We start from the raw sequence: 26,631 nt of genomic DNA, 5'->3' as shown, positions 1-26,631 counted from the left end.
CGTGATTTTGGAATGAGATGTTCGACAAGCAGTTGTCCACATACTTTTGGCCATGTAGTGTACTTACACCTATGAAACATGCCAATAGTTGCCAGGAGTTTTTCTAACCATGTGACCTGACCAGGAACAATTTGGGGTCCAATGTCTCCTTTGCATCAGGTTACTCTCCTGCAGGGAAACTATTGACAATTGCTTCGAGGACGCAAACCTGTAATGACCCACTATCTGGTTTGATTGTTGTAAGTGGTTTCCAACCTTTTTTGGTTACTATAATCACATCTCGCTCAATCTGAACTGAAGTACCCCCTCATGTCCATCTGATAGTTAAGCAAATCTTATTATGCATATTCCCAAATAGCCCCTGTGGATTGGCCAGTTAGGTACCCTCGGGGGTACTCCTAGAACAGATTAATAGGCATTTTTGGTACTAGTACCGCAGTTTGAGAACAACTGTTGTAAATCATGCGCTTTGCTGACATCTAACGGTCTTTCAGTGTATATTGGGGTTCTCTTACAATTTTTTTGTACATACCGCATAGCAACATAGTTATACATTGTAACCATTAATTAATTCAATTGATATGGTGTTTCTTGTTTTTACAATAACAGTAAAAGAGACCCGCCCATTGTGTCTCTCGAATATGTGAAGCTTTTAGTGTGTACAGCTTTTAGTTCCTGTATCTGTATTTCTAGACGGGGGCGTTTGTCGGCGACACACGGGGAGCCTGTGTTCGATTGAGATGGCGGTCGGAACAGCGAGCACAAGGAACGAATAAATATTACCCCGTCTAAACATAATCTGTGGAACCTGTAGCGCCTTCACATTTACACTAAACTGTAACGTAGCATAGCGCTATGGAGAAACCGACAGTTGCACTTGTGTATCAAGCTGTGCAGGCTCTTTATCATGATCCGGACCCCGCCGGTAAAGAGCGAGCTTCGGTGTGGCTGGGGGAGCTACAGAGATCGGTAAGTAAACTCGAGAGATGGGGGGGACTTGGAATGGGCCTAGAACAAGACATGGCTAGGCAGGTCGTGTGAGGCCGAAAACAAAATATTGCATCAGAATGCGTAATACCATGGTGATAAAAAACACGTATTTGTTTATGCTAACCCAACTACGAATGAATGAGCATAGATTCACACGCTAGCTAGCAACAAACTGCATAGCATTATCTAGTTAGCTTAGTTAAGCTAGTTTGGTAGATAGCTAGCAAACTAACTACCTAGCATTAGCCGCACAGTTGCTCTTTCCACTACTAGCCTGCTAGTAACTGTCAAATGGAAACGGGTATAGGTCTATGGGGATTCCTATGTGCAACGAAGATAAGAAAGCTAACACAAGCTAGCTTTCTCTCGCGTGTAACGTTAGTCCTTAAACAATCCATGGCGTTTGACAATGCTAGCTAGTTAGCCACACAGCAGATACAGTAACTAGTTTAACATCCATGTATTGCTAGTTAGCTTATGTAGTTGCCTAGGGTTAACTAAACTACAATCTTGACATAATCAGTAGCTCGCGCTAATGACAGTTACGTTAGCCGGCCATAGCACAGGAAGAGCGCGAGGCGAGGGTGGCCACCATGCTAGCGTCCATTACTTGCTAGCAAACTTGCCGTTTTAGCCACATAAGGCTAAATTGCTTAGTAGAGGGGCGTGTTGCCTCGCTAGCTAAAGTTAGCTAGCGGGCTAACGATATTTCCAGGGGGGCTTTTGTTTTGAGTTAGTCAGCGAACGTTAACCTGGCTAGCTACACGAACAACTTCCATTTGTGTTGATTATGTTGGGTAAATGGTGTGCCAGTTAAAGTTGTTTGCTGTTGGTTAACGTTAGCCGTTTTATTTCCGCATTTGTTTTTTGTTTTTTTTCCTCCATTGGTGCTGCGTCGGTCTGGTTTCCGCATATTCATTGGTTACTGCCTTAACTACTGCAGGAAATGTAATCATTGTCTGTCATCGGACAATCAATGATCTGAAATACGGCCCACTTCATGTTGCCGCTACGTATTCCTACCAACTTTAACGTACTATTGTGATAACTTCTATAATAGATGGCCTTCCTACAGGTTGCATTGAGAGACACAGCCTCAGGGTAACTGGATTCAAAACAGCTATTTCTCCCCACTATCATGCAGTTCCCACAGAAATGCCTCACAAAGCCATGTGTTGATTCCCTAAGAAAAAATGAAATGTTGCATAACATGTTTTAAAACACTTTAGACTGTGACAAGCAACTTACTGAGTTTGCTGGCACTTGGATCTGAACAGTCTAAATTGGGAGAGTAGGAGCCATCTGAGTGATGAGCACTGTGTGTGTGCTCTGTGCTGTCAGCAGCTTTTTCACCCTGGCTGCCAGGACATACTGGACACTGATGGACAAATGGGGAAGGGGCTTGGCTGTTTCACTTTGCAATATAAATTCTCATACACATTTTTACCAGGTTTTACTTTATACCGTACTCCAGAATATCTAATAGCTGACCAACTGTTGGTTAAGGCAACAAGCCCTCTATGAAGGCAGCTAGCAACAGGCACCTGATGGTGTTGCATAGGAAGGATATCAGATTTGACCTACTGCATTTTTAAAAATGGGCCTACTCCCTTTGGGTGTTTGCGTGATTAGTGTGGTTTTGAAATAATTTGAGTAGGTTGGAACCCAACCCTGAGAATGTAAGCAAAGTAATCCATTTACTGGGCGGTGCTTTTTTTGTGATTGAGTTCTCACCTTATTTTTCCCCCATTTGAGAACAAAATATCTTTAAAATTGTTTACATTTTTCTGTAGGACTATGCCAACAATGCCTAGTTTATCATAACCATTACAGATAACAATTCCTAATTTAAAAGCAAGTGATGTTATTGAAACCTTAATGTCAACTGATTATATTGTGGAACACAATCTTCAAAAAGGCAGTAACCTCAGCAGTGGCGCTTACTTGTAGAAGCCTATGGCTGTGCAATTGCATAGCCTTGCATTGTTAATTTAGCAGACACAACACGTTTTACCCCCGAGCCCTTATCACAGTCAGGACACTTATTTTTATTCTAAAAAAAGACAACAACAAAAAACATGAATATAACAGAATTTTAAAAAAGTTGCCAATGTGATGCGCATCTGAAGTCTGCAACAGTTCTCCTCAGTGATCATTTGAAACTGGGCTCTATTTGCTTTGTTGAAAGAAATTTTTTCCCCCCAGGATTATAGACCAACATCTGTCTTTTTGATATAAAAGATGTTCGATTTAGTTTATTCTGCCTTTTCTTTGGAATTTTCTATTTTTTGTATTAACAATTCCATCTCTTCTGTGAGTAGGTCTTTTATCAAACTAATGATTGTGTATTTTCAGTGTGGATCCAGTCTGTTTAGGGGATTATAGCCTAGGCTAATGGAGTGGATGGACATGGACAGGTAGCCTACTTTTTGTAGTGATTTTTTTTTGACAATCGGCGTAACATGTCTGACTATTTTTAGGGGCCTAATAGTTAAGTCATGCCATTTTAATGCCAAAAATGTATTACCCTTTAATGTGGCATGAACACAACCTGTCATGATTTCTTCTGATTGTCAACCAAATCACATGAAAAAGTACTAGATTTTTAGAAATAAATCTAAAATCGTGCACTGTGCACCCATTTGATAAATGGAAAGAGACGTATGTTAAAAAACACCAAAAGGTGTAATAACAGTCGGTGATTGTCATTAGGTCTACATTCTTGTAGCCTGAATTAATTGCGTCTCGCTGACCAAAAGGTCCTTTTTTGTAGAAAGAAATGACGTGACACGTGAAAAGGACCTAAAATACGGCACTGTCCCGGGATGACAAGTGCAGCCACATGGGAAAAATGGTTTAAACAATGAAACGTAGGTGGGTTTATTTGCTTCATTTGGAATGGACTTTGATTTTCATATTTACCACTGTAGCAGGGGCACATCTCTCATTCAGGGTGGTTCCGCACCAGTATCCCTGTTTTTGACTTGTTTCCGTAACCTTCCAGTCTGAATAAAGTTAAAGGTGGTGCTAACTGTTCTCCCCGTATCCCCTCCCCACAGATGTACGCGTGGGAGATGGCAGACCAGCTCCTCCAGCTGAAACAGGACGTGGAGTCTTGTTACTTTGCCGCCCAGACCATGAAGATGAAGATCCAGACGTCGTTCTTTGAGCTCCCCCCAGAGACCCACATCGCCCTCCGAGACTCCCTGCTCTCACACATACAGAGCCTCAAAGACCTCTCCCCCATCATCGTCACTCAGGTAATGGCCTCCTCGCACATTGATGTAACCTAGGGTAACGCTCCTTCCATCCAATTATTGTCCATCCGGTATCACCCTCTGTCAGTGACCACTGACACTCTCGGATGACTTGGATTTCTGTCTTAGCCTTTATGCTCCTAGAATGCTCTCGAGGAATGTCCCACTGACCATCGGAATGTCCCAAAGGCTTAGCCATGCACATGGCACAGTAGCAATAGAACTCTAGCATTTACCCCAATGTACCACCACAGGGGTGTAGCTGTGGTACAATTTAACAAGTACAGTATTACGTGGCATTAAGATACTCTAATCCTTACATGTTCTTCCTGATTTCTTGTCTAATTTCTCTCCTCCCCCTCTCAGCTTGCTCTGGCCATTGCAGACCTCGCTCTACAGATGGCCTCCTGGAAGGGCTGTGTCCACACCCTCATTGAAAAGTAAGACCCCTGCCGTTCAACCACTCATCTCAGATCACACCTGTGGGTAACAGAATGCCAGAGTTAAGGGATATTAGACTGGGTGGTTCTATAAAGTCAAAAGCCATTGTAAATAGTTTGTATTTTTGAGGTGACGTTAAGCTTCAAATGCATCTCCTTCATGCTAATTTTCTCATTACTGACTGCTGCCGTCTCTGCTCCACTCTCCTTGCCTCTCAGGTATAGCAATGATGTCAGCTCCATGACGTTTCTGATAGAGATCCTTACAGTGCTCCCCGAGGAGGTCCACAGCCGCTCCCTACGCATCGGAGCCAATCGCAGGACAGAGATCATCGAGGACCTGGCCTATTACTCCAGTACTGTGGTCACCCTACTGGTGAGAGTTCTCTCTCTGGCCGACACGCACACTATCCATTCATCTTTCTCTCGCCAATACTCATATACTCATATAGCCTATTTTACCCACCTGATTTCAGCTGGTCTAAACTAGAGCACCTGTCACCACTCCCCCTTACTGGTTAAGCAGAACCCCTATGGGTTCATCCTCTCATTATAAAACCCTGTGATGTACAGCCTCATTATCACAAAGCTATTCAGCTACTACCACTACCTTAGAGGGACAAACTGAACCACTCACTTTGTAGTATAATTTTCTCTGCAGAATGTCCAAGTTTGACTGTAGATGTTTTTGAGGATTAAGTATAAGGATGTATGAGTTGTCCTCCCAAAACCAACAGAAAAGAGACAGAACTATACTGCTTGTGTTGGGGGTTACCTCAACCTACAATCAACAATTTTCCTTGAGTCAATAACACCTGTCGTGACTCCTGTTTCGTTGGGTGAACTTCCTCGTGCGTTTGGCTTCAGACACAGTGCTGTGGTTTTGATAAGGATCAGTGTTGTTAGCGCATGTGTGTTGTCTCTAGATGACATGTGTGGAGAAGTCTGGCAGCAATGAGAAGATGCTGATCAAGGTGTTCCGCTGTCTGGGAAGCTGGTTCAACCTGGGAGTCCTGGACAGCAACTTTATGGCCAACAACCAGCTCCTGATGGTCCTTTTCCAAGTGCTGGTATGTCTCTTTCTCTCACTCTCTCTCATGGCATTTTGGAAGCACAAATTAACAGTGCTAGTGACAAACACTCCCAAAGTCTCTCGAAATATTAGAGCAGCATTCGTTCCAAACCCTTATTTGTGCAACAACCACGGGGGGGCGGGGCAATAATTTATACCGGTTTAGAATGCTAATCGCTTGTATGCATAATGCATGGGTTTCAGCCACCGAACATCTCTTTGTCATACTGTTATTTTTTGTCTGTTTGGCAGCAAAGAGACGAGACGTCCACTAACCTGCACGAGGCTGCGTCCGACTGTGTGTGTTCAGCGCTGTACGCCATCGAGAACGTGGACACACACATGCCCCTGGCCCTGCAGCTTTTTCAGGGTGTCCTCACGCTGGAGACGGCCTACCATATGGCTGTGGCACGGGAGGACCTCGACAAGTATGAACACACTACTCCCCTTTACATACATACACCAAGATCACCTATCCAATCACCACACTCCTTCCTGCCCCAAACCTATCCTTCCTCCATTGCTCTTGATGTTGATACCGTCTGACTCATCTCCACTGTCCTCTGTGTGGAAGAAAAGAATGCTAACTTTTATCCACAACTCTCTCCTTCCTTAACTCTCTCTCCTTCTCCCTTGTCCTGTCAGAGTATTGAATTACTGTAGGATCTTCACTGAGTTGTGTGAGACGTTTCTGGAGACCACAGTCAAGAGTCCAGGCCAGGGCATGGGAGACCTGCGAACGCTTGAGCTGCTGCTCATCTGTGCAGGACACCCCCAATATGAGGTACACAACACAAGATATGCCCACACACACACTCTGTTTTGGGTGGATTTCAAGTGTGTGTGTTCTCTTCTGGTGAATCTCAGGTTGTGGAGATTTCCTTTAACTTCTGGTATCGTCTGGGAGAGAACCTGTATAAGACCAACGACCCTGCCCTCCACGGCATCTTCAGACCCTATATCCAGAGACTGCTGCACGGCCTGGCCCGCCACTGCCAACTAGACCCCGACCACGTAAGGACCACCAACACATGACAAGGAGTCCTTAACCAATTCCAGTGATGCCAACCATACTCCCCAATACTCTGCTTATGTCGTATCTGATTGTAGAATCCCTTAACCATGTGCACATATTACCAAGTACTTCAGTAGATCATTTGGCTTTGGTAGTAGAGTATCCTTCACTCATGGTCTCCACTTTTGTGTTGATCCACAGGAGGGCATCCCAGAAGATACAGATGACTTTGGCGAGTTCAGGATGAGGGTGTCTGATCTTGTGAAGGATGTCATTTTCCTTGTGGGCTCCATGGAATGTTTCTCCCAGGTAGCAACCTTTTGGAAATTGCAAGTTCAAATGATGTCATTTAGATGACAAGATATACCGACTGTCTTCTCCTGTTTTTCCTCTTTCTCCCTCTCACTCTCTCAGTTGTACTCCACTCTAAAAGAAGGCAACCCTCCCTGGGAGGTGACAGAGGCTGTTCTCTTCATCATGGCCGCCATCGCCAAGAGTGTAGACCCGTGAGTGTCCTCTGCACGTCATTCCTCATTAATAGAATGAATAATGACTAAATCCCTTCCCACTGTGTAGAATGTGTACAACTGCTGTAGATTTGTATATTCCCCCCCAGGGTGTTTGTGTAATGTTTCAGTCTTAAATTTGTGTGTAATGTATAACGTGTTAATGCTTTCCCCTGTCAGTGAGAACAACCCCACCCTGACAGAGGTGTTAGAGCAGGTGGTGCTGCTGCCAGAGACTGTCCATATCGCAGTGCGCTACACCAGCATTGAGCTGGTGGGGGAGATGAGCGAGGTCGTTGACCGCAACCCGCGGTTCCTAGGTAGGTTCACGTTACAGTCAATTGCTTAGCTCGGGACCTGAGTGTTTGAGTTAATCAATTTGGAGGTTCATCTTCATCTGTGTGTATAACTCTAGTTTTGAGCACGTCTGTTTCCTTGTCATTTTTCTTTGTTTTCCATTCTTTTTTCCGTCCTGTGTCAAATGCCTGTGTCACTCTGTTTTGTTACACCTCTGCCTGTGCCCCTCTTGGTTGTATACTCTGGATGTGTGTATGACCTTAGCCCCGCTCTGTCACAGACCCCGTGCTGAACTACCTGATGAAGGGCCTGAGGGAGAAGACCCTGGCTTCCGTGGCGGCCAAGGCTATCCATAACATCTGCTCTGTGTGCCGGGACCACATGGCCCAGCACTTCCAGGGCCTGCTGGACATCGCCCGTGCCCTCGACTCCTTTGCCCTGACCACCGAAGCCGCCGTAGGCCTCCTCAAAGGTAACGTTATGCCACCCTTTGACACTTTTTATGGGGTAGATCAGTTTTAATATGGCAGATTGTGGCTTCTATCAGTGTCGTCTGCATTTTCAATCCCACTTTTTATTTGATTTTGTACATGTTTATTATTATTATTTTTTATATACATACATACACACACACACATTTTACGGACACTTATATTTTGTTTATTTTAGTCCCATCCTTCAACTACTCTCAACCCCTCCCATCTATCTCTGAAGACCATCCAGTTTTGATTTCTAGCTGCCATATATTTTTCCACTGATGTTTCACAAACATTTTGAAACTTTCTATTCTCATAATTTCTACAGATTGTAAATTTAAAGTTAAAAAACCTTTTGCTAAGAGTATTATTGATTGATTTGACTGACTTATAACATTTGGAGTTAGATTCCAACATTTACCTGGAGCTTTCAGCCATTCCTGAACCTGTGACCAAAAACAAGCAACAGTACATATGGGCAGTACCAAAACAAGTGCTCTAATGATTGGTTCTTCACAGTCGAGTCTGCAGAGCTGGGATGGTTGTGTCTCGTGTGTTAAAAAATAAATAAATGACACACAGTACCAGTCAAAGTTTGGACACAACTATTTATTCAAGCATTTTTCTTTATTTGTACTTTTTTCTACGTTGTAGAATAATAGTGAAAATGTAAAAATGATGAAGTAACACATGGAATCGTGTAGTAACCAAAAGTGTTAAACAAATCAAAATATATTTTATATTTGAGATTCTCTTGGCATTCTCTCAACCAGCTTCACCTGGAAGGCATTTCCAACAGTCTTGAAGGAGATCCCACACATGCTAAGCACTTGTTGGCTGCTTTTCTTTCACTCTGCAGTCCAACTCATCCCAAACCATCTCAATTGGGTTGAGGTTGGGTGATTGTGGAGGCCAGGTCATCTGATGCAGCACTCCATCACTCTCCTTCTTGGTCAAATAGCCCTGACACAGCCTGGAGGTGTGTTGGGTCATTGTCCTGTGGAAAGACAAATGATAGTCCCACTAAGCGCAAACCAGATGGGATGGCTTATTGCTGCAAAATGCTTTGGTAGCCATGCTGGTTGTGTGCCTTGAATTCTAAATAAATCACTGAGTGTCACCAGCAAAGCACCATCACACGTCCTCCATGCTTTACAGTGGGAACTACACATGCAGAGATCATCTTGTCTCATCAGACCAAAGGACAGTTTTCCACCAGTCTAATGTCCGTTGCTTGTGTATTTTGGCCCAAGCAAGTCTTATTTTTGGTGTCCTTTAGTAGTGGTTTCTTTGCAGCAATTTGACCGTGAAGGCCTGATTCATGCAGTGTTTTCTGAACTCTGAAGCATTTATATGGGCTGCAATTTCTGATGCTGGTAACTCTAATGAACTTATCCTCTGCAGTAGAGGTAACTCTGGGTCTTCCTTTCCTGTGGTAGTTCTCACGACAGCAAGTTTCATCATAGTGCTTGATGGTTTTTGCGACTGCACTTGAAGAAACATTTAAACGTTCATAATGTTCTGGATTGACTGACCTTCGTGTCTTAAAGTAATGATGGACTATTTCTCTTTACTTATTTGCGCTGTTCTTGCCATAATATGGACTTGGTCTTTTGCCATAATGTGGACTTGGTCTTTTGCCAAATAGGGTTATCTTCTGTATACCAGCCCTACCTGGTCACAACACAACTGATGGGCTCAAACGCATTAAGAAGGAAAGAAATTCCACATTCACTTTTAAGAAGGCACACCTGTTAATTGAAATGCATTTCCGGTGACTACTTCATGAAGCTGGTTGAGAGAATTCCAAGTGTGCAAAGCTGTCATCAAGGCAAAGGTTGGCTACTTTGAAGATTCTCAAATATAGAATATATTTTGGTTTAACACTTTCTTGGTTAAAACACGAGTCCATATGTTGTCTTCACTATTATTCTACACTGTGTAGAAAATAGTAAAAAATAACCCTGGAATTAATAGGTGTAAACTTTTGACTGGTACGGTGTGTGTGTGCGCACTATCGCAAGAATTTTGTATAATTGAAATTCTATGTTTTTAATCTGGTTTCGTTTTGTCTATCAGTTCACTAACCATGTGCCAGGGAATCAGTACATCGCAAATCTCCTGACTACTTTGTCAACCTGTATGGCGCAGCTGTAAATGATTTTGGTCTTCATGTAGGGACAAAAGACAAGTTCCTTACCTTCTCCCCCTTCCACTTGACTCCTCCATTTGTGCAGTAATGCTGCAATCCGTTGGTTGTGATTTTGGTTAGAGCAGACATTTCCATATGTTTTTGTTAACTGCCAGTGTGAGAACTCCACCAGTCGTATTTATATAATTTAGAAGATTATACATTTTTTATTATTTTTCTCCAAAAACACTTTTTTAATCAATTAGTGTATTGGAGTTTAATGATAATATTTGTTATGTCTCTACTGGTGGATTAAACTGAAATTGCCAACAGTTTTCTATGTCTTGTGTTAAAAATAACCAAAAGTGAGAGGTTGTAATCTGAATGAAGAGAAAAAGGCCATTTTTGAATACTAGGTGAGCCATTCTTACTAATCTGCTAGAGAACCAGTTTGGATTATAGTATAGTTTTTGTATGATTGAAGCATTTAAGTGAGAGGTCTAATGCTTTAATATTTAGTCATTTCTGCCCTCCGAATTCATAATCATTATATGAATAGGCCCATTCCAAATAAAGTAGAATAAAACATTGTTAGAAAGTTGTGTAGGCAGGGCCATAAGTAGGTTGTAGTTATTATAGGACTATTTCCCTCTACCATTTGTATTTCATACCTTTGACTATTGGATGTTCTTATAGACACTTTAGTATTGCCAGTATAACAGTATAGCTTCCGTCCCTCTCCTCGCTCCTCCCTGGGCTCGAACCAGCAACACAACGACAACAGCCACCATCGAAGCAGCGTTACCCATGCAGAGCAAGGGAAACAACCACAGGCTCAGAGCGAGTGACTTTTGAAACGCTATTAGCGCGTGCTAACTAGCTAGCCATTTCACTTCGGTTACACCAGCCTCATCTCGGGAGTTGATAGGCTTAAAGTCATAAACAGCGCAATGCTTTTGACGCACAACGAAGAGCTGCTGGCAAAACACACGAAAGTGCTGTTTGAATGAATGTTTACGTGCCTGCTTCTGCCTACCATGCTCAGTCAGATACTTGTATGCTCAGTCAGATTATATGCAATGCAGGACACACTAGATAATATCTAGTAATATCATCAACCATAACTAGTGATTATGATTGTTTTTTATAAGATAAGTTTAATGCTAGCTAGCAACTTACCTTGGCTTACTGCATTCGTGTAACAGGCAGTCTCCTTGTGGAGTGCAACGAGAGAGAGGCAGGTCGTTATTACTTTGGACCAGTTAACTGTAACGTTGCAAGATGGATCCCCCGAGCTGACAAGGTGAAAATCTGTCGTTCTGCCCCTGAACAAGGCAGTTAACCCACCGTTCCTAGGCCGTCATTGAAAATGAGAATGTGTTTTTAACTGACTTGCCTAGTTCAATAAAGGTGTGTATATATATTTTTTTATCGGCGCCCAAAAATACCGATTTCTGAATGTTATGAAAACTTGAAATCGGCCCTAATTAATCAGCCATTCCAATTAATCGGTCGACCTCTAATGGCAATGGTTGACGTGTTTTTAACTCCTTTTGACAATTTTAATACTTTCTGAGAAGTGGCCATTATTTACTATTAATACATAACTTTAACCCATTTGTATAAGTGATTCTCCAAAATGAATGTAGTCCAGGCATTTATACCATGCCACTTTTTCCAGTACTTTGGTCTGTCGGTCTTTCATTCTCTGCTCCACTCCTTCTCTATTCCATCTCACTTTCAATCTCTTGTTTTTATTCATTTCTGTCTCACTTGCTAGTCCATTTCTTTCAGCAACTTGTTCTCTCTGGACTGTGGGTCCAGTTTTTTATTTGATTACCTAATGAGTTTGATTTGTATTAAACGAGTGGTGTTGCTCTGTCACCATGGTAATGCTGGTTGTTTTGCAATGCAGGTACAGCCCTGGTCCTGGCTCGTCTGCCCCTGGAGAAGATTGCTGAGTGTTTGAGTGACCTGTGTGCTGTGCAGGTCATGGCCCTCAAAAAGGTGTGTTTTTCTGCCATTTGTTTATGTGCAAGTTTGGTTGTAGGTTGTGTGTAACCCACTACAATAGTAGTAGTTTTGTGGATTGGGTATTTGTGTGATACCAACAGGTTTGCTTATTTGTCTCCTATCTTCAGCTTCTCTCTCAGGACCCCAGCAATGGGAAAGCCGCTGACCCCACTGTCTGGCTTGACAGACTAGCAGTAATCTTCCGGTACACTCAACTAATTTATAACGCATTGTGCTAAATATACATATCCTGGGTGCCCAGGCCACGAACTGTCTAATGTAGCTATACTGATATGATTTGGGCTGATTAATATTTTAAGCAGAAATGTTTGGCCTAATGTTTTTTTTCTTCTCCCCCCCCCCCCCCCCCCCCAGACACACAAACCCCATTGTAGAGAATGGACAAACACACCCATGTCAGAAAGTCATCCAGGAGGTAAAGCAACTGGCAGTTTTTTTTCCCCCCACCCTCTACATTTGAGCTTTTTTTTTTGTATTTGGACGAAGCTACCAATTGCATACAACCTGCGTTGTTCAACACATTAATTGGACTAAGAACTATTTTGGTGCTCAACTACCTTGGTGCTTTTCTCCTTTTCAGATTGTAATTTCAATTGGAGGCCATGATTGCGTACAGACATTCCCACAGTTTCTCATGCTAAACCTATATTTGGTGTTTCCTTGGCTCTCTGTAGATCTGGCCGGTCCTGTCACAGACTCTAAACACACACCAGGCTGATAACCGCATTGTGGAACGCTGCTGTCGCTGCCTGCGGTTCGCTGTGCGCTGCGTGGGCAAGGGCTCTGCCTCTCTACTACAGCCACTCGTCACACAGGTGGGTGTTCCTGTGTTTGGGTCACAATATGCAGATGGGTTAATCTTTGTTGGCGTGTCTGTTATTTGTGTATACAATGTCCATCGCCACTGGGTGCTTGTTGAGCCCAGGGCAGGCAGCTGGTGACTTATGACAAAGTTAGGCTGAATGTACAGTATAGGGTTGCAAAATTCCAGTAACTTTTCAAAACTCCTGGGTTGACAGATTCCCTTGCTTCCTGATTATTCCCTCTTGAATCTAGATTTCTGGGAATCTGTGGAAAGTTACTGGACATTTTTTTACCCTAGTATAGGTCTTAACAGTGTGTGTTTCAGATGGTCAGCATAACATTACGGCTTGTCTGCTTGCCCGGGGCTAGTCATTTAAAAAAATATATATATTTAGGTTACTTTGCTCATAAATAGATCAGTGTCCTCCGGATGTGATGTTTTGCTCACTCCCAATCTGCAGAGCGCATCGGAATACAGTATAATTATTGTAGGCCTGCACTGACAGGTGTCGTGGAAATTCATACTGAGAGAGACTTTGTTATTTCTTCAAACAATCATCTTTATTTAATTTTGTTGAATTATTACAATGAGACTAGTCAACCCAACACTCGTGACTGTTGGGCTGAGCAGCCTAAACTTTAAAGACAAACTTTAGTTTTTTTTTATATACTAAAGATGCTTAGTCATGGCTGGTTCCACCCCTCCCCAAAAAAGGTTGGGGGCACCATTAGCCACTTTGGATTTATCCTGTGGTCATCCGCACAGGTTTTTTTTATTTTAACCCCCAACCCGGCTTAGTTTCCCAGATGCCTGGAAGATAAGACAATGAGTGATTGTTCTAAACTCTTCTAGGCAATCTCTATCTGGGTTACACACACCGCATCTCGTCTATGGAATGCCGGCTTTAGGTTTTTATCACCAAGTCATTGTCAGCTCAAGCAATCTCTAGCAAAACCCATTTCCCTTACCATACGCCCATATTAACTGCATGAAGTTAGTGGAAACCATCCCTTTACAGAAAATCAACATTTTAAAAGAACAGAAATGTCTTACTATAGTTAAGTATATCATCGTTAACTATTAATATCAAACAAATCGGATAAATATGTAATTCTATCACATAGGCAAAGTGGTCTTTCAATCATGTAGTCGCAAGATGTGTTTTTGAGGTCAAAGGGATCCGCGTTTGACATTTGTTGATGATAATTGCTAGTAAGCTATTTCCCAGTTATAGCACATTTTTGGTAAACAATAAGAATCCTGTGCATCAGCTGTGTGCCAGTTTCCAGAGGGAGGGAGAGCGAGACTGAAGTACATTTGCAAAATAATGATATGCAAAAGACTAACTAGATAACCAGACAAACTACACTGCTTTGAATTTCAATCTCGCTAGTTAACCGTTAGTATGCATTAAATGTCATGTCCGACTAACTAAAATAACTTTCCACAGGAACTTGTGTATTGCCGCAAATGGCCAACACACATTTTGATATGGGTGCGCAGTTGATGAAACCGATACTTCATACTCCGGTTGTAAAACCATCTCTACAGCGCTCAATTGGCTAGGATTCTCCTCTATTCAATACTGGCCATGTAATTCTGACAACGTTAACAAATATTCTTAGAATAGCCCAATTGACAAGTAACTCCTTTGCTGTAATGATCTCCCCTGAACACTGAATATTTTAACCTTACAAATATAAACTTTTTAGTAGGCTACCTCGCCCACCTTAATCATTTTAATCCCTGGTTCATTAAATTAGTGAAATTATTTTATAAAGACGTAAGTATTTGGTTGTAATTAGTGATACACCAAAATTACATTTTTGGCTGATTATATTTTCCTTGCCCAAAAAATATTTTTACATTTTAGGGGCCTTTTTATGCATTCTAGTACAGTTAAATAGTTCGCGCACACACACTTTGACACAGCGGTCTAAGGCACTGCATCTCAGTGCGAGAGACTGTAATTGGGAGTCCCATAGGGCGCCACAAAATTGGCCCAGCGTTGTCCGGGTTTGGCCATCATTGTAAATAAGAACTTGTTCTTAACTGACTTGCCTAGTTAAAGGTCACACACACACACCACACTGACCAAAAAAGTTATATTGTTGGCATTTACATATGTCCCCATTACCAGTAAAACATAATCAAAACCTATTTCTCTCACCTACTTGCTGTGCTGTTTCGTTCAGTTGTTTAATTCTCAACCAGGATTTCTATGGAACGCCGTTTTGGGTCTTTGCGTGTCATAAAAGATACGTGTCAAATAACACTTTTGACCAGTCAGGACCTGAATATGACTGCATCACATTTAACACATTCATACTTTTTTTAACGTAGTTATTACACATTGATTACTCTACCACTCTCTTATTTCATATGTCACAACGATTCATCGATACGTAACTTGCCTACAGTGCTAGCTAACTGATGGATGCAAACATAGCAAAACGACATCTGTTTCAGTAGCGTTAGTTAGTTAGCTAACTATTTAGCTAGGTGTCATCTAAAATAACCCTAATTTATAAGACCGTTCTTATTTGATTAATGGGGGTCTGACCCATCTATGTGAAGCTAGCCACAATAGTGGACTTTGCAGTTAGCCTTCAAAATAAAAGTATGACATTGACAGTGATGCAAATGAATAGTAGAATTATGCCATTATTGAATTGATCATGCGAAACGAGGTTGGAATGTTATATAAAATCAACAAAATACAATTTGTTAATTTGACAAATCTTAAATCACACTGGATGTATTAGACTTTAGAATTGCATTGGAGGCATACTTATTTCCCTGTACAGCCTTACCCCATGTAATTTGATCCACAATCCATAGGTATCAGTCTACTAATTGACACCCAGAGAACATTAGCGTCGTAGCTCTTATTGTGGGACTCAAACTACTGTGAATTGAGCCACATTTATTGTCTGTGTATTGAACACTATTCCAGAGGAAAAACAATACTGTGTGGATGTTTTGGAGTCTGATAACTCTGAGGAAGACGTTGGGGGAAACTTATCTTGGGTATTGAGTAGACTGATTTCACATTCCAACCTTGTTTAGCATTATCTAGTCTAAATATAGCAGGATTCCACCAATTGTAACATTTTGCATAACTTTCAAATGGGTACTTTTTATTAAAAGGCAAACCGCAAATTCCACTATTGTGCCTAATCCTTATTGTGGCTAGCTTCACAACCCGGTCAGGTCGAGCCTCACTAGCCAGGTGAAGCTAACTGGCTGCTTATGTTAGCTTTGGGCAACGGGGTTAAGGAGCTGGCTAGCTATTTATTTTCATAAACTGAAGTTCAATTTCAATAGGTGAACAATTGGCAACCTAGCTAATACTTACAAGGATTCCTAAATCATTACTAAGAATAATGAAAATGACTGTGGTTTCTACTCGTCATTGTTTTCATGCTTGTTAAATTGGTGCTAGCTAGGTACCAAGCTAAAGCTAGCTACCCCAGAAGTTGCGGTTGAACAAATAATGCTTTATTACTAATGCGGTATTGTAAACTCATCGTTTGTGGCCAGTGTTTGGTTGTTTGCAGACTTTCTTTTGTACAGCTTTGACAGTGCTACTGATAGTAGTGGTGGCACTTAGCTTGCATGTGCAAATTCGGAACACGCAACATTCTATAATAGAACTGTTATTTGACGTGTCAAATTAAAAGCTTATTTTACGAGTCAAGTATTATTTTACGTGTCATAGTGTTGACGTGCATCTTTTTTTGGCATGCAAAGGCTCAAACGGCGTGAAGCTTATAGCAGTGACACGATTACTGTGTAACTCCGGTATGGCGACGTGTACCGTTACTCGAAAGCCATCACCCACGACAGAGAACGGTTGATTGTCAAGGGCAATGAATTCTATTATCTTGGCCTTTATTGATTTTGCATTTGAGTTGTCTCGCTGAAATTGTCTTACTCCTTCAAATGATTGCTTGACTTGTTGACTGTTCGATGCAAACAGCAGACATTGTGGGCTAGGTTAGGATTGCAGTGTTGCACGTGTAGCGCAACATCGGGCTGATACCAATGTTGGTATTTTTAGCTAATATCTTCTGTTATGTTCACCGATTTAAAAAAAAATATATATATATATTTTTGTTTTATATCGTGCATCCCTTGTTGTAATGTTGCAGGGTGGCCAACCCTCGTCCAGGAGAGCTACTGGGTGTACAGGATTTTGCTTCAGCCCTGCTCTAACACACCACCTTGCTCAACCGGACCTTGATAAGCTGACTTTTGCTTGAGCAGGGTTGGCTAAAAAGCCTATACTCAACAGTAGTTCTCCAGATGGAGGATTGACCGACCATGTGTTTTATATACAGTAGCCTATCTGTGCAGTATTTTACTTAGGGAGGGGGGGGTGGTGAAGTGCCTTACTCAAGGCACCATGGCAGGAGATATAATACATGGGATCAGAGACCAGCAGCATTCCATTGTCAATACCAGTGATAATAATGAATGTTATTGGTAAAGTGGTTCCTTGCATCATACAACACAATTTTCAGTCACCAATTTTCAGACTTGAGCTTTCGGACAGGTAAAAATTCAGTCCCAAAAGATAATGTCAGGCCCTTGTCAGTGTGTGTATCAGGTGTAGAGATGTTAAATGTGTGATGTTTCAGATGGTCAGTGTGTATCAGGTGTAAAGATGTTAAATGTGTGGTGTTTCAGATGGTCAGTGTGTATCAGGTGTATCCCCACTCCTGCTTCCTTTATCTGGGCAGCATCCTGGTGGATGAGTACGGCATGGAGGAAGGCTGCAGACAAGGTCTACTAGACATGCTACAGGTAGGACAAACACACCACTTTCATAGGTACATAGTTTACCATTTTCATAGGTACTAGTTTACTGGAGTGGCAGTGGAACTCTGGTTTGTTCTATTGGTTTTGAACTGACTTTGTCCCTTCTCGCTCCCCGTAGGCTCTGTGTATGCCCACCTTCCAGCTGTTGGAGCAGCCCAACGGTCTCCGTAACCACCCAGACACAGTAGATGACCTCTTCAGACTCGCCACCAGGTATGATCAACTGGAACACAGGTCAAGCAGTTGCTCCTCCCTCAAAATAATAAGTTCACTTTTAAATGTAAACTCAATGGGCTTTGTCTGAGGGGCAAGAATGAAAAATAACCATTGCTGGGGACCTGACACAGGCATACTTGTTTTACAGCAGCATTTTAGACCAAGATGGCATAGCAGTTCAGACGTCTTTTGTCCTCGTCTTGTCGTGTCCTGTGTGTGTGTGTGTGTATATATATATATATATTTACAACTTTTTTCACATTTAATTTTTATTTTCCATCAACTCATCTTCAAAACACTCTCCTGCAACCCGCCTCACCAATTTATATTTATAAAAAAGTATTATTTACCTCAAATCTGTAATCCTCCAAGAAGCTAGCCCAGAAGCTAATCAGAAGCTAGTTAGCTTCTTTACTGGCAAATCGTTAGTATTCAGCTAACCACAGTTTGTGGTCATTAGCTATCCTTTAGCTCGAAAATCTATCGCCGGTTTTGTACGGCTCGGAACGGAACATACCGGACCAATTTTTCTCTACATGTCCCTGGATTTCAACTGCTCTCTGGACATTCATACCCGGAACTCACAGCTAGCTAGCTGCTATCCGTGTGACTATCGGCTTTCGTCGATTCCGGAGCAAACATCAATTATTCCGGAGCTAGCCAGCTCCGTCAATCACTCCTGAGTTCCATCAATCACTCCTGGGCTGCAGTCACCTATCCGGACCCGTTTTACTGCCTACGCGGAGCCCCACCGGGTCTTCACAACTGGACTGCCGACGTTACCTACCCGAAGGAGATCCGGCTGGCTCCTCCGTCGCGACATTACCTGAACGCCCATCTGCGGCCTGCTAACCGTTAGCTGTCTTACCGGCTGCTATCTGAATAGACAATCGGACAATTTATTTATTTTTATTATTATTATGTTTTCTTCTTGGGCCTCTAACTATATCTATTTTTTTATTTTTGTTGTGTGATTTGGATTAATCCCCTCTACCACACGGAACCCCACTAATCTACTGACGGAACGCAAGAGGTGGCTAACAACAGACCTCCATCCTATGCTAGCTTGCTACCGATGGCCTGGCTAGCTGTCTAAATTGCCGTGACCCCCAACCAACCTCTCCACTCACTGGACCCTTTTGATCACTCGACTTAGCATGCCTCTCCTTAATGTCAATATGTCTTGTCCATTGCTGTTCTGGTTAGTGTTTATTGGCTTATTTCACTGTAGAGCCTCTAGTCCTGCTCACTATACCTTATCCAACCTATTAGTTCCACCACCCACACATGCAATGACATCTCCTGGTTTCAATGATGTTTCTAGAGACAATATCTCTCTCTTCATCACTCAATACCTAGGTTTACCTCCACTGTATTCACATCCTACCATACCTTTGTCTGTACATTATACCTTGATGCTATTTTATCGCCCCCAGAAACCTCCTTTTACACTCTGTTCTAGACAACCAATTCTTATTGCTTTTAGCCGCACCCTTATTCTACTCCTCCTATGTTCCTCTGGCGATGTAGAGGTGAATCCAGGCCCTGCAGTGCCTAGCTCCACTCCTATTCCCCAGGCGCTCTCTTTTGACGACTTCTGTAACCGTAATAGCCTTGGTTTCATGCATGTTAATATTAGAAGCCTCCTCCCTAAGTTTGTTCTATTCACTGCTTTAGCACACTCTGCCAACCCGGATGTTCTAGCTGTGTCTGAATCCTGGCTTAGGAAGACCACCAAAAATTCAGAAATTTTAATTCCAAACTACAACATTTTCAGACAAGATAGAACTGCCAAAGGGGGCGGTGTTGCAATCTACTGCAAAGAGAGCCTGCAGAGTTCTGTCCTACTATCCAGGTCTGTACCCAAACAATTTGAACGTCTACTTTTAAAAATCCACCTCTCTAAAAACAAGTCTCTCACCGTTGCCGCCTGCTATAGACCACCCTCTGCCCCCAGCTGTGCTCTGGACACCATATGTGAACTGATTGCCCCCCATCTATCTTCAGAGCTCGTGCTGCTAGGCGACCTAAACTGGAACATGCTTAACACCCCAGCCATCCTACAATCTAAACTTGATGCCCTCAATCTCACACAAATTATCAATGAACCTACCAGGTACCTCCCCAAAGCTATAAACACGGGCACCCTCATAGATATCATCCTAACCAACTTCCCCTCTAAATACACCTCTGCTGTCTTCAACCAAGATCTCAGCGATCACTGCCTCATTGCCTGCATCCGTAATGGGTCAGCGGTCAAACGACCTCCACTCATCACTGTAAAACGCTCCCTGAAACACTTCAGCGAGCAGGCCTTTCTAATCGACCTGGCCGGGGTATCCTGGAAGGATATTGATCTCATCCTGTCAGTAGAGGATGCCTGGATATAAAAAAAAAAAAGCCTTCCTAACCATCTTAAATAAACATGCCCCATTCAAGAAATGTAGAACCAGGAACAGATATAGCCCTTGGTTCTCCCCAGACCTGACTGCCCTTAACCAACACAAAAACATCCTATGGCGTTCTGCATTAGCATCGAACAGCCCCCGTGATATGCAGCTGTTCAGGGAAGCTAGAAACTATTATACACAGGCAGTTAGAAAAGCCAAGGCTAGCTTTTTCAAGCAGAAATTTGCTTCCTGTAAAACTAACTCAAAAGTTCTGGGACACTGTAAAGTCCATGGAGAATAAGAATACCTCCTCCCAGCTGCCCATTGCACTGAAGATAGGAAACACTGTCACCACTGATAAATCCACCATAATTGAGAATTTCAATAAGCATTTTTCTACGGCTGGCCATGCTTTCCACCTGGCTCCTCCTACCCCGGTCAACAGCACTGCACCCCCAACAGCAACTCGCCCAAGCCTTCCCCACTTCTCCTTCTCCCAAATCCATTCAGCTGATGTTCTGAAAGAGCTGCAAAATCTGGACCCCTACAAATCAGCCGGGCTAGACAATCTGGATCCTTTCTAAAATTATCTGCGGAGATTGTTGCCACCCCTATTACTAGCCTGTTCAACCTCTCTTTCGTGTCGTCTGAGATTCCCAAAGATTGGAAAGCAGCTGCGGTCATCCCCCTCTTCAAAGGGGGGGACACTCTTGACCCAAACTGCTACAGACCTATATCTATCCTACCATGCCTTTCTAAGGTCTTCGAAAGTCTAGTCAACAAACAGATTACCGACCATTTCGAATCTCACCATACCTTCTCTGCTATGCAATCTGGTTTCAGAGCGAGCTGGTCATGGGTGCACCTCAGCCACGCTCAAGGTCCTAAACGATATCTTAACCGCCATTGATAAGAAACATTACTGTGCAGCCGTATTCATTGATCTGGCCAAGGCTTTCGACTCTGTCAATCACCACATCCTCATCGGCAGACTCGACAGCCTTGGTTTCTCAAATGATTGCCTCGCCTGGTTCACCAACTACTTCTCTGATAGAGTTCAGTGTGTCAAATCGGAGGGTCTGCTGTCCGGACCTCTGGCAGTCTCTATGGGGGTGCCACAGGGTTCAATTCTTGGACCGACTCTCTTCTCTGTGTATATCAATGAGGTCGCTCTTGCTGCTGGTGAGTCTCTGATCCACCTCTACGCAGACGACACCATTCTGTATACTTCCGGCCCTTCTTTGGACACTGTGTTAACAACCCTCCAGGCAAGCTTCAATGCCATACAACTCTCCTTCCGTGGCCTCCAATTGCTCTTAAATACAAGTAAAACTAAATGCATGCTCTTCAACCGATCGCTACCTGCACCTACCCGCCTGTCCAACATCACTACTCTGGACGGCTCTGACTTAGAATACGTGGACAACGACAAATACTTAGGTGTCTGGTTAGACTGTGAACTCTCCTTCCAGACCCATATCAAACATCTCCAATCCAAAGTTAAATCTAGAATTGGCTTCCTATTTCGCAACAAAGCATCCTTCACTCATGCTGCCAAACATACCCTTGTAAAACTGACCATCCTACCAATCCTCGACTTTGGCGATGTCATTTACAAAATAGCCTCCAATACCTTACTCAACAAATTGGATGCAGTCTATCACAGTGCAATCCGTTTTGTCACCAAAGCCCCATATACTACCCACCATTGCGACCTGTACGCTTTCGTTGGCTGGCCCTCGCTTCATACTCGTCGCCAAACCCACTGGCTCCGTGTCATCTACAAGACCCTGCTAGGTAAAGTCCCCCCTTATCTCAGCTCGCTGGTCACCATAGCATCTCCCACCTGTAGCACACGCTCCAGCAGGTATATCTCTCTAGTCACCACCAAAACCAATTCTTTCTTTGGCCGCCTCTCCTTCCAGTTCTCTGCTGCCAATGACTGGAACGAACTACAAAAATCTCTGAAACTGGAAACACTTATCTCCCTCACTAGCTTTAAGCACCAACTGTCAGAGCAGCTCACAGATTACTGCACCTGTACATAGCCCACCTATAATTTTAGCCCAAACAACTACCTCTTTCCCAACTGTATTTTATTTATTTTGCTCCTTTGCACCCCATTATTTTTTTTCTACTTTGCACATTCTTCCATTGCAAAACTACCATTCCAGTGTTTTACTTGCTATATTGTATTTACTTTTCCACCATGGTCTTTTTTGCCTTTACCTCCCTTCTCACCTCATTTGCTCACATTGTATATAGACTTGTTTATACTGTATTATTGACTGTATGTTTGTTTTACTCCATGTGTAACTCTGTTGTATGTGTCGAACTGCTTTGCTTTATCTTGGCCAGGTCGCAATTGTAAATGAGAACTTGTTCTCAACTTGCCTACCTGGTTAAATAAAGGTAAAATAAAAAATGTAGGTTATAAAGAAGATTCTCTCTTGCTTCTTCTCTCTGCAGGTTTGTCCAGCGTAGTCCCGTCACCCTGCTCAGCAGTGGCATCATTGTCCACATCATCCAGTGTGCTATCGCGGCCACCACACTGGACCACCGGGACGCCAACTGCAGTGTCATGAAGTTCGTCAGAGACCTCATCCACACGGGCGTCAGCAACGACGTGAGTCAGCCCCAACAAAGTCAAATCTATTTCAACAGTCAATGTTTGTTTGTTTCTGTTGCAGACTGTGCAGAATCACTGATCTACAAATACATTTGTATCCCAAATTATTCTTTGTCATCAAGATGAGCAAATCTGTGCCTCGCCTTGCTCAAACGGACCCCCTCAAACATGGGGATTCACTGTCTGACGATCAACCAAAAGTCTCCTCTGAATAACAACAATATGTCAGTCAGATTGTCACGTGTTTTTTTCCCTTTTTTTCCATTGCAGCACGAGGATGACTTTGAGCTGCGGAAGCAGCTAATAGGCCAGGCCATGGGGCAGCACGGGCAGCAGTTGGTCACCCAGCTCATGCACACATGCTGCTTCTGCCTGCCACCTTACACACTCCCCGATGTGGCTGAGGTGCTCTGGGAGATCATGGTGTTCGACAGGCCGGTGAGTCACATGTGTATCTTAGCTCTACCACTCCTGACAGTACTTGTATAATACATATGCAGTTGAAAGTAGATATGCACAGTCTTCGACAGGTGCTCGCTGTCATACCACAAGATGGCGCTAAGAACATCTTTCAACAGGGACCACAATTCATATTTACACACACTTCCAATGACATGGGCATGACAGCACTTTCCCTTGTGAGAAAGTGTTGTAGTACTATCATTGCATTGCCTCCTGATGTGTGTTTGATGTTTAACGTTGCAGATATGTTTTCTAGACGTTCTGCCGCTGGCTGGAGAACGCGCTGAAGGGGCTTCCTAAGGAGACGTCAGGCGGGGCGGTGACCGTCACACACAAACAGCTCACAGACTTCCACAAGCAGGTCACCAGGTGAGCATATCACAGCCATGCCCCTTCCATGCTTCTCAAGTGGAATCTGGTGCATTCTTTTCTGCCAGAAATGATCTAACTAGCCACTTGTGGTTCTCATAGGTTCAGGTGTTATGTCAGGTGAAACTTTGCATTTTCCCACTGGAAAACAGCTAGCTGTTTATGTTCTGACTCTGGGAAGAGCTCATGTGTCACTAGGCATGCTCAAACAAGCTGCTCCTGCAGCAGTGGAACGCTGGAAAACCGGAGTAGGGGAACCTCATGGATTCCCTGCCACACGTTTAGGCTCGCCTAGAAGCATCCCTTCCCCAGTTTTCCAGCGCTCTACCCTCCCTCACACGCGGTCTCTCTGAGGGAATGGGAGCTTCAGACAGATGACCGCTAGATAGTAATTCTCAGGGAGCACCTTGAGTTCACAGTTGGAGTCTTGTGAGAGACCCTGCATGCTCGACGTGGGTTAATTTCAGATTCATTTAAAGTGACCTTGAATAAATGGCGAGCCTGAATGTGTTGAATTACCTATTTCATTTGAAATAACCTTTACCATGTAAATGCACCACATTAATAACGTTGCCCTTTTCTCGCTCTTCCCCTCTTTCTCCAGTGCGGAGGAGTGTAAGCAGGTGTGCTGGGCTATCCGGGAGTTCACCAGATTGTTCCGATAGCCACGCCCAAAGAGCTCTGCCAGAACACCAGGTTAGGCATCAACACAGAAACTTAAACCGCCCCCGCACTGGGATCTGCAGATTCATCTCACCCCATGTCTTTTAGATGGTTCCAAAAAAATATCTGATCGTATTTAGGTTGGCAAGTGTCAGTAACATCTCCATTGATTTCTTGTCATTTAAATGTTTTTCTTCCTCAGGTTAAATATTTTGGCGAACATTCAGAGGTGACGGCAAAGAGGCTGAAGACCGCAGCAGACGAGAATCTAAAGGGATCTCCTACTGGACAGATGGGCGGGACTTGGCACTGTGGAAAGCCAATCAAGACGCATCGCAAGGATTGGAGTGACAGGGTGAACCCGCAAACGAAATGCGCCTTTGGCTGTGTGAGACGACGCCCCCCCCCCCCTTCCGCTCCCTCTCGCTCCCCTGCCTCACTGTCACCACAGTTACAGGTGGCACGAGGGTTGAAAGGGGGCGGGGCAGGGGGGCATGTCCGAGGAGGGAGAATTCACCGACTCAAAGAAATGGGATTAGTTCTGCGTCAGTTGGATTTCTACAGGATCCATCTTCAAAAAGAACAAGTGAAGGGAAGGGGGGGAAAAAAAAGGATGTGCCTGGTTGCTAATCATAATGCATCAAAAAAAGACTTGTACGTTTTTAAATTGAGAAATGATTTATTTTCATGGATGTGTCTTTAGAACTTTAACATGGTCTTGCTGTCGGTGCCATATAGAAAAATAAATAGCAAACCCACGAGGCCCTTCACAAAATGGTCACCACTGCTTTGTGGAGGCATTTAGGAAATGGTTGAAGGGAATGCTGGGAGATTTGGCGTCACCTTTGACCTTTTTAAACATGTTGGCTGGAGTTTTACTGTTCTCTATTTCCAGGGAAGGAGAGTTGTGACAGGTCGAGTGGGACTCTGGCAAATAGTATATATATTTTTTTTGTTCTTCCACCTCTGGCATCGTCCATTCTTGGAGGTAGACGCCACCGTCGGCGTTGTAGCCATGTTGTGAACAACAATAAAACAACCGTGAGGAACAAATTTTCTCTTGTCTGTATCATGTTTTAGAGTTTAGATGTTTGTTCATACCAGATCCCTCACCCTTGACCAAGTTGGTCAAGGTTAGAGGTCGACCGATTTAATCGGAATGGCCGATTTAATTAGGGCTGATTTCAAGTTTTCATAACAATCGGAAATCGGTATTTTTGGACACCGATTTGGCCGAATTTGATTTTAACACCTTTATTTAACTAGGCAAGTCCATTAAGAACACATTCTTATTTTCAATGACTGCCTAGGAACGGTGGGTTTAACTGCCTTGTTCAGGGGCAGAACGACAGATTTTTACTTTGTCAGTTCAGGGATTCAATCTTGCAACCTTACAGTTAACTAGTCCAACGCTCTAACCACCTGCCTCTCATTGCACTCCACGAGGAGCCTGCCTGTTACGTGAATTCAGTAAGAAGCCAATATAAGTTGCTAGCTAGCATTAAACGTATCTTATTAAAAAAAACAATCAATCATAACCACTAGTTAACTACACATGCTTGATTTACAAGTTTATCTAGCGTTTCCTGCGTTGCATATAATCAAAAGGACTGTCGTTGCTCCAATGTGAACCTAACCATAAACATCAATGCCTTTCTTAAAATCAATACACAAGTATATTTTTAAACCTGCATATTTAGTTAATATTGCCTGCTAACATGAATTTCTTTTAACTTGGTAAATTGTGTCACTTCTCTTGCAACAGTCAGGGTATATGCAGCAGTTTGGGCCGCCTGGCTCGTTGCAAACTGTTTGAAGGCTTTATTCGTAACAAAGACAGCCAACTTCGCGAAACGGATGATTTAACTAAAGCGCATTTGCGAAAAAAGCACAATCGTTGCACGACTGTACCTAACCATAAACATCAATGCCTTTTTTTTAAATTAATACACAGAAGTATATATTTTTAAACCTGCATATTTGGCCAAAAGAAATCCAGGTTAGCAGGCAATATTAATAACCAGGTGAAATTGTCACTTCTCTTGCGTTCATTGC

General features: G+C 43.1%; 1 protein-coding gene across 1 annotated transcript; it reads left to right on the top strand.

Moving 5' to 3' along the window:
* The first annotated feature begins 679 nt into the window (after window positions 1-679).
* Window positions 680-25,629, top strand: LOC109896806 (transportin-3). Its single transcript, XM_031831966.1, has 23 exons — window positions 680-969; window positions 4,050-4,250; window positions 4,614-4,687; window positions 4,907-5,063; window positions 5,614-5,757; window positions 6,012-6,187; window positions 6,405-6,543; window positions 6,627-6,773; window positions 6,976-7,083; window positions 7,189-7,280; window positions 7,461-7,600; window positions 7,858-8,049; window positions 12,100-12,191; window positions 12,326-12,402; window positions 12,573-12,633; window positions 12,893-13,033; window positions 17,716-17,832; window positions 17,966-18,060; window positions 22,923-23,079; window positions 23,353-23,520; window positions 23,801-23,913; window positions 24,518-24,609; window positions 24,779-25,629. The coding sequence occupies exons 1-22, from the start codon at window positions 856-858 to the stop codon at window positions 24,576-24,578; spliced, it is 2,766 nt and encodes a 921-aa protein (XP_031687826.1). The 5' UTR covers window positions 680-855; the 3' UTR covers window positions 24,579-24,609; window positions 24,779-25,629.
* Window positions 25,630-26,631: the final 1,002 nt, after the last annotated feature.

This window comes from Oncorhynchus kisutch, linkage group LG9 (assembly GCF_002021735.2).
Source record: "Oncorhynchus kisutch isolate 150728-3 linkage group LG9, Okis_V2, whole genome shotgun sequence".
NCBI classification, from domain to species: Eukaryota; Metazoa; Chordata; class Actinopteri; order Salmoniformes; family Salmonidae; genus Oncorhynchus; species Oncorhynchus kisutch.
The sequence above is the reverse complement of the archived record's forward strand: the minus strand, read 5'-3'. Positions and strand labels throughout refer to the sequence as shown.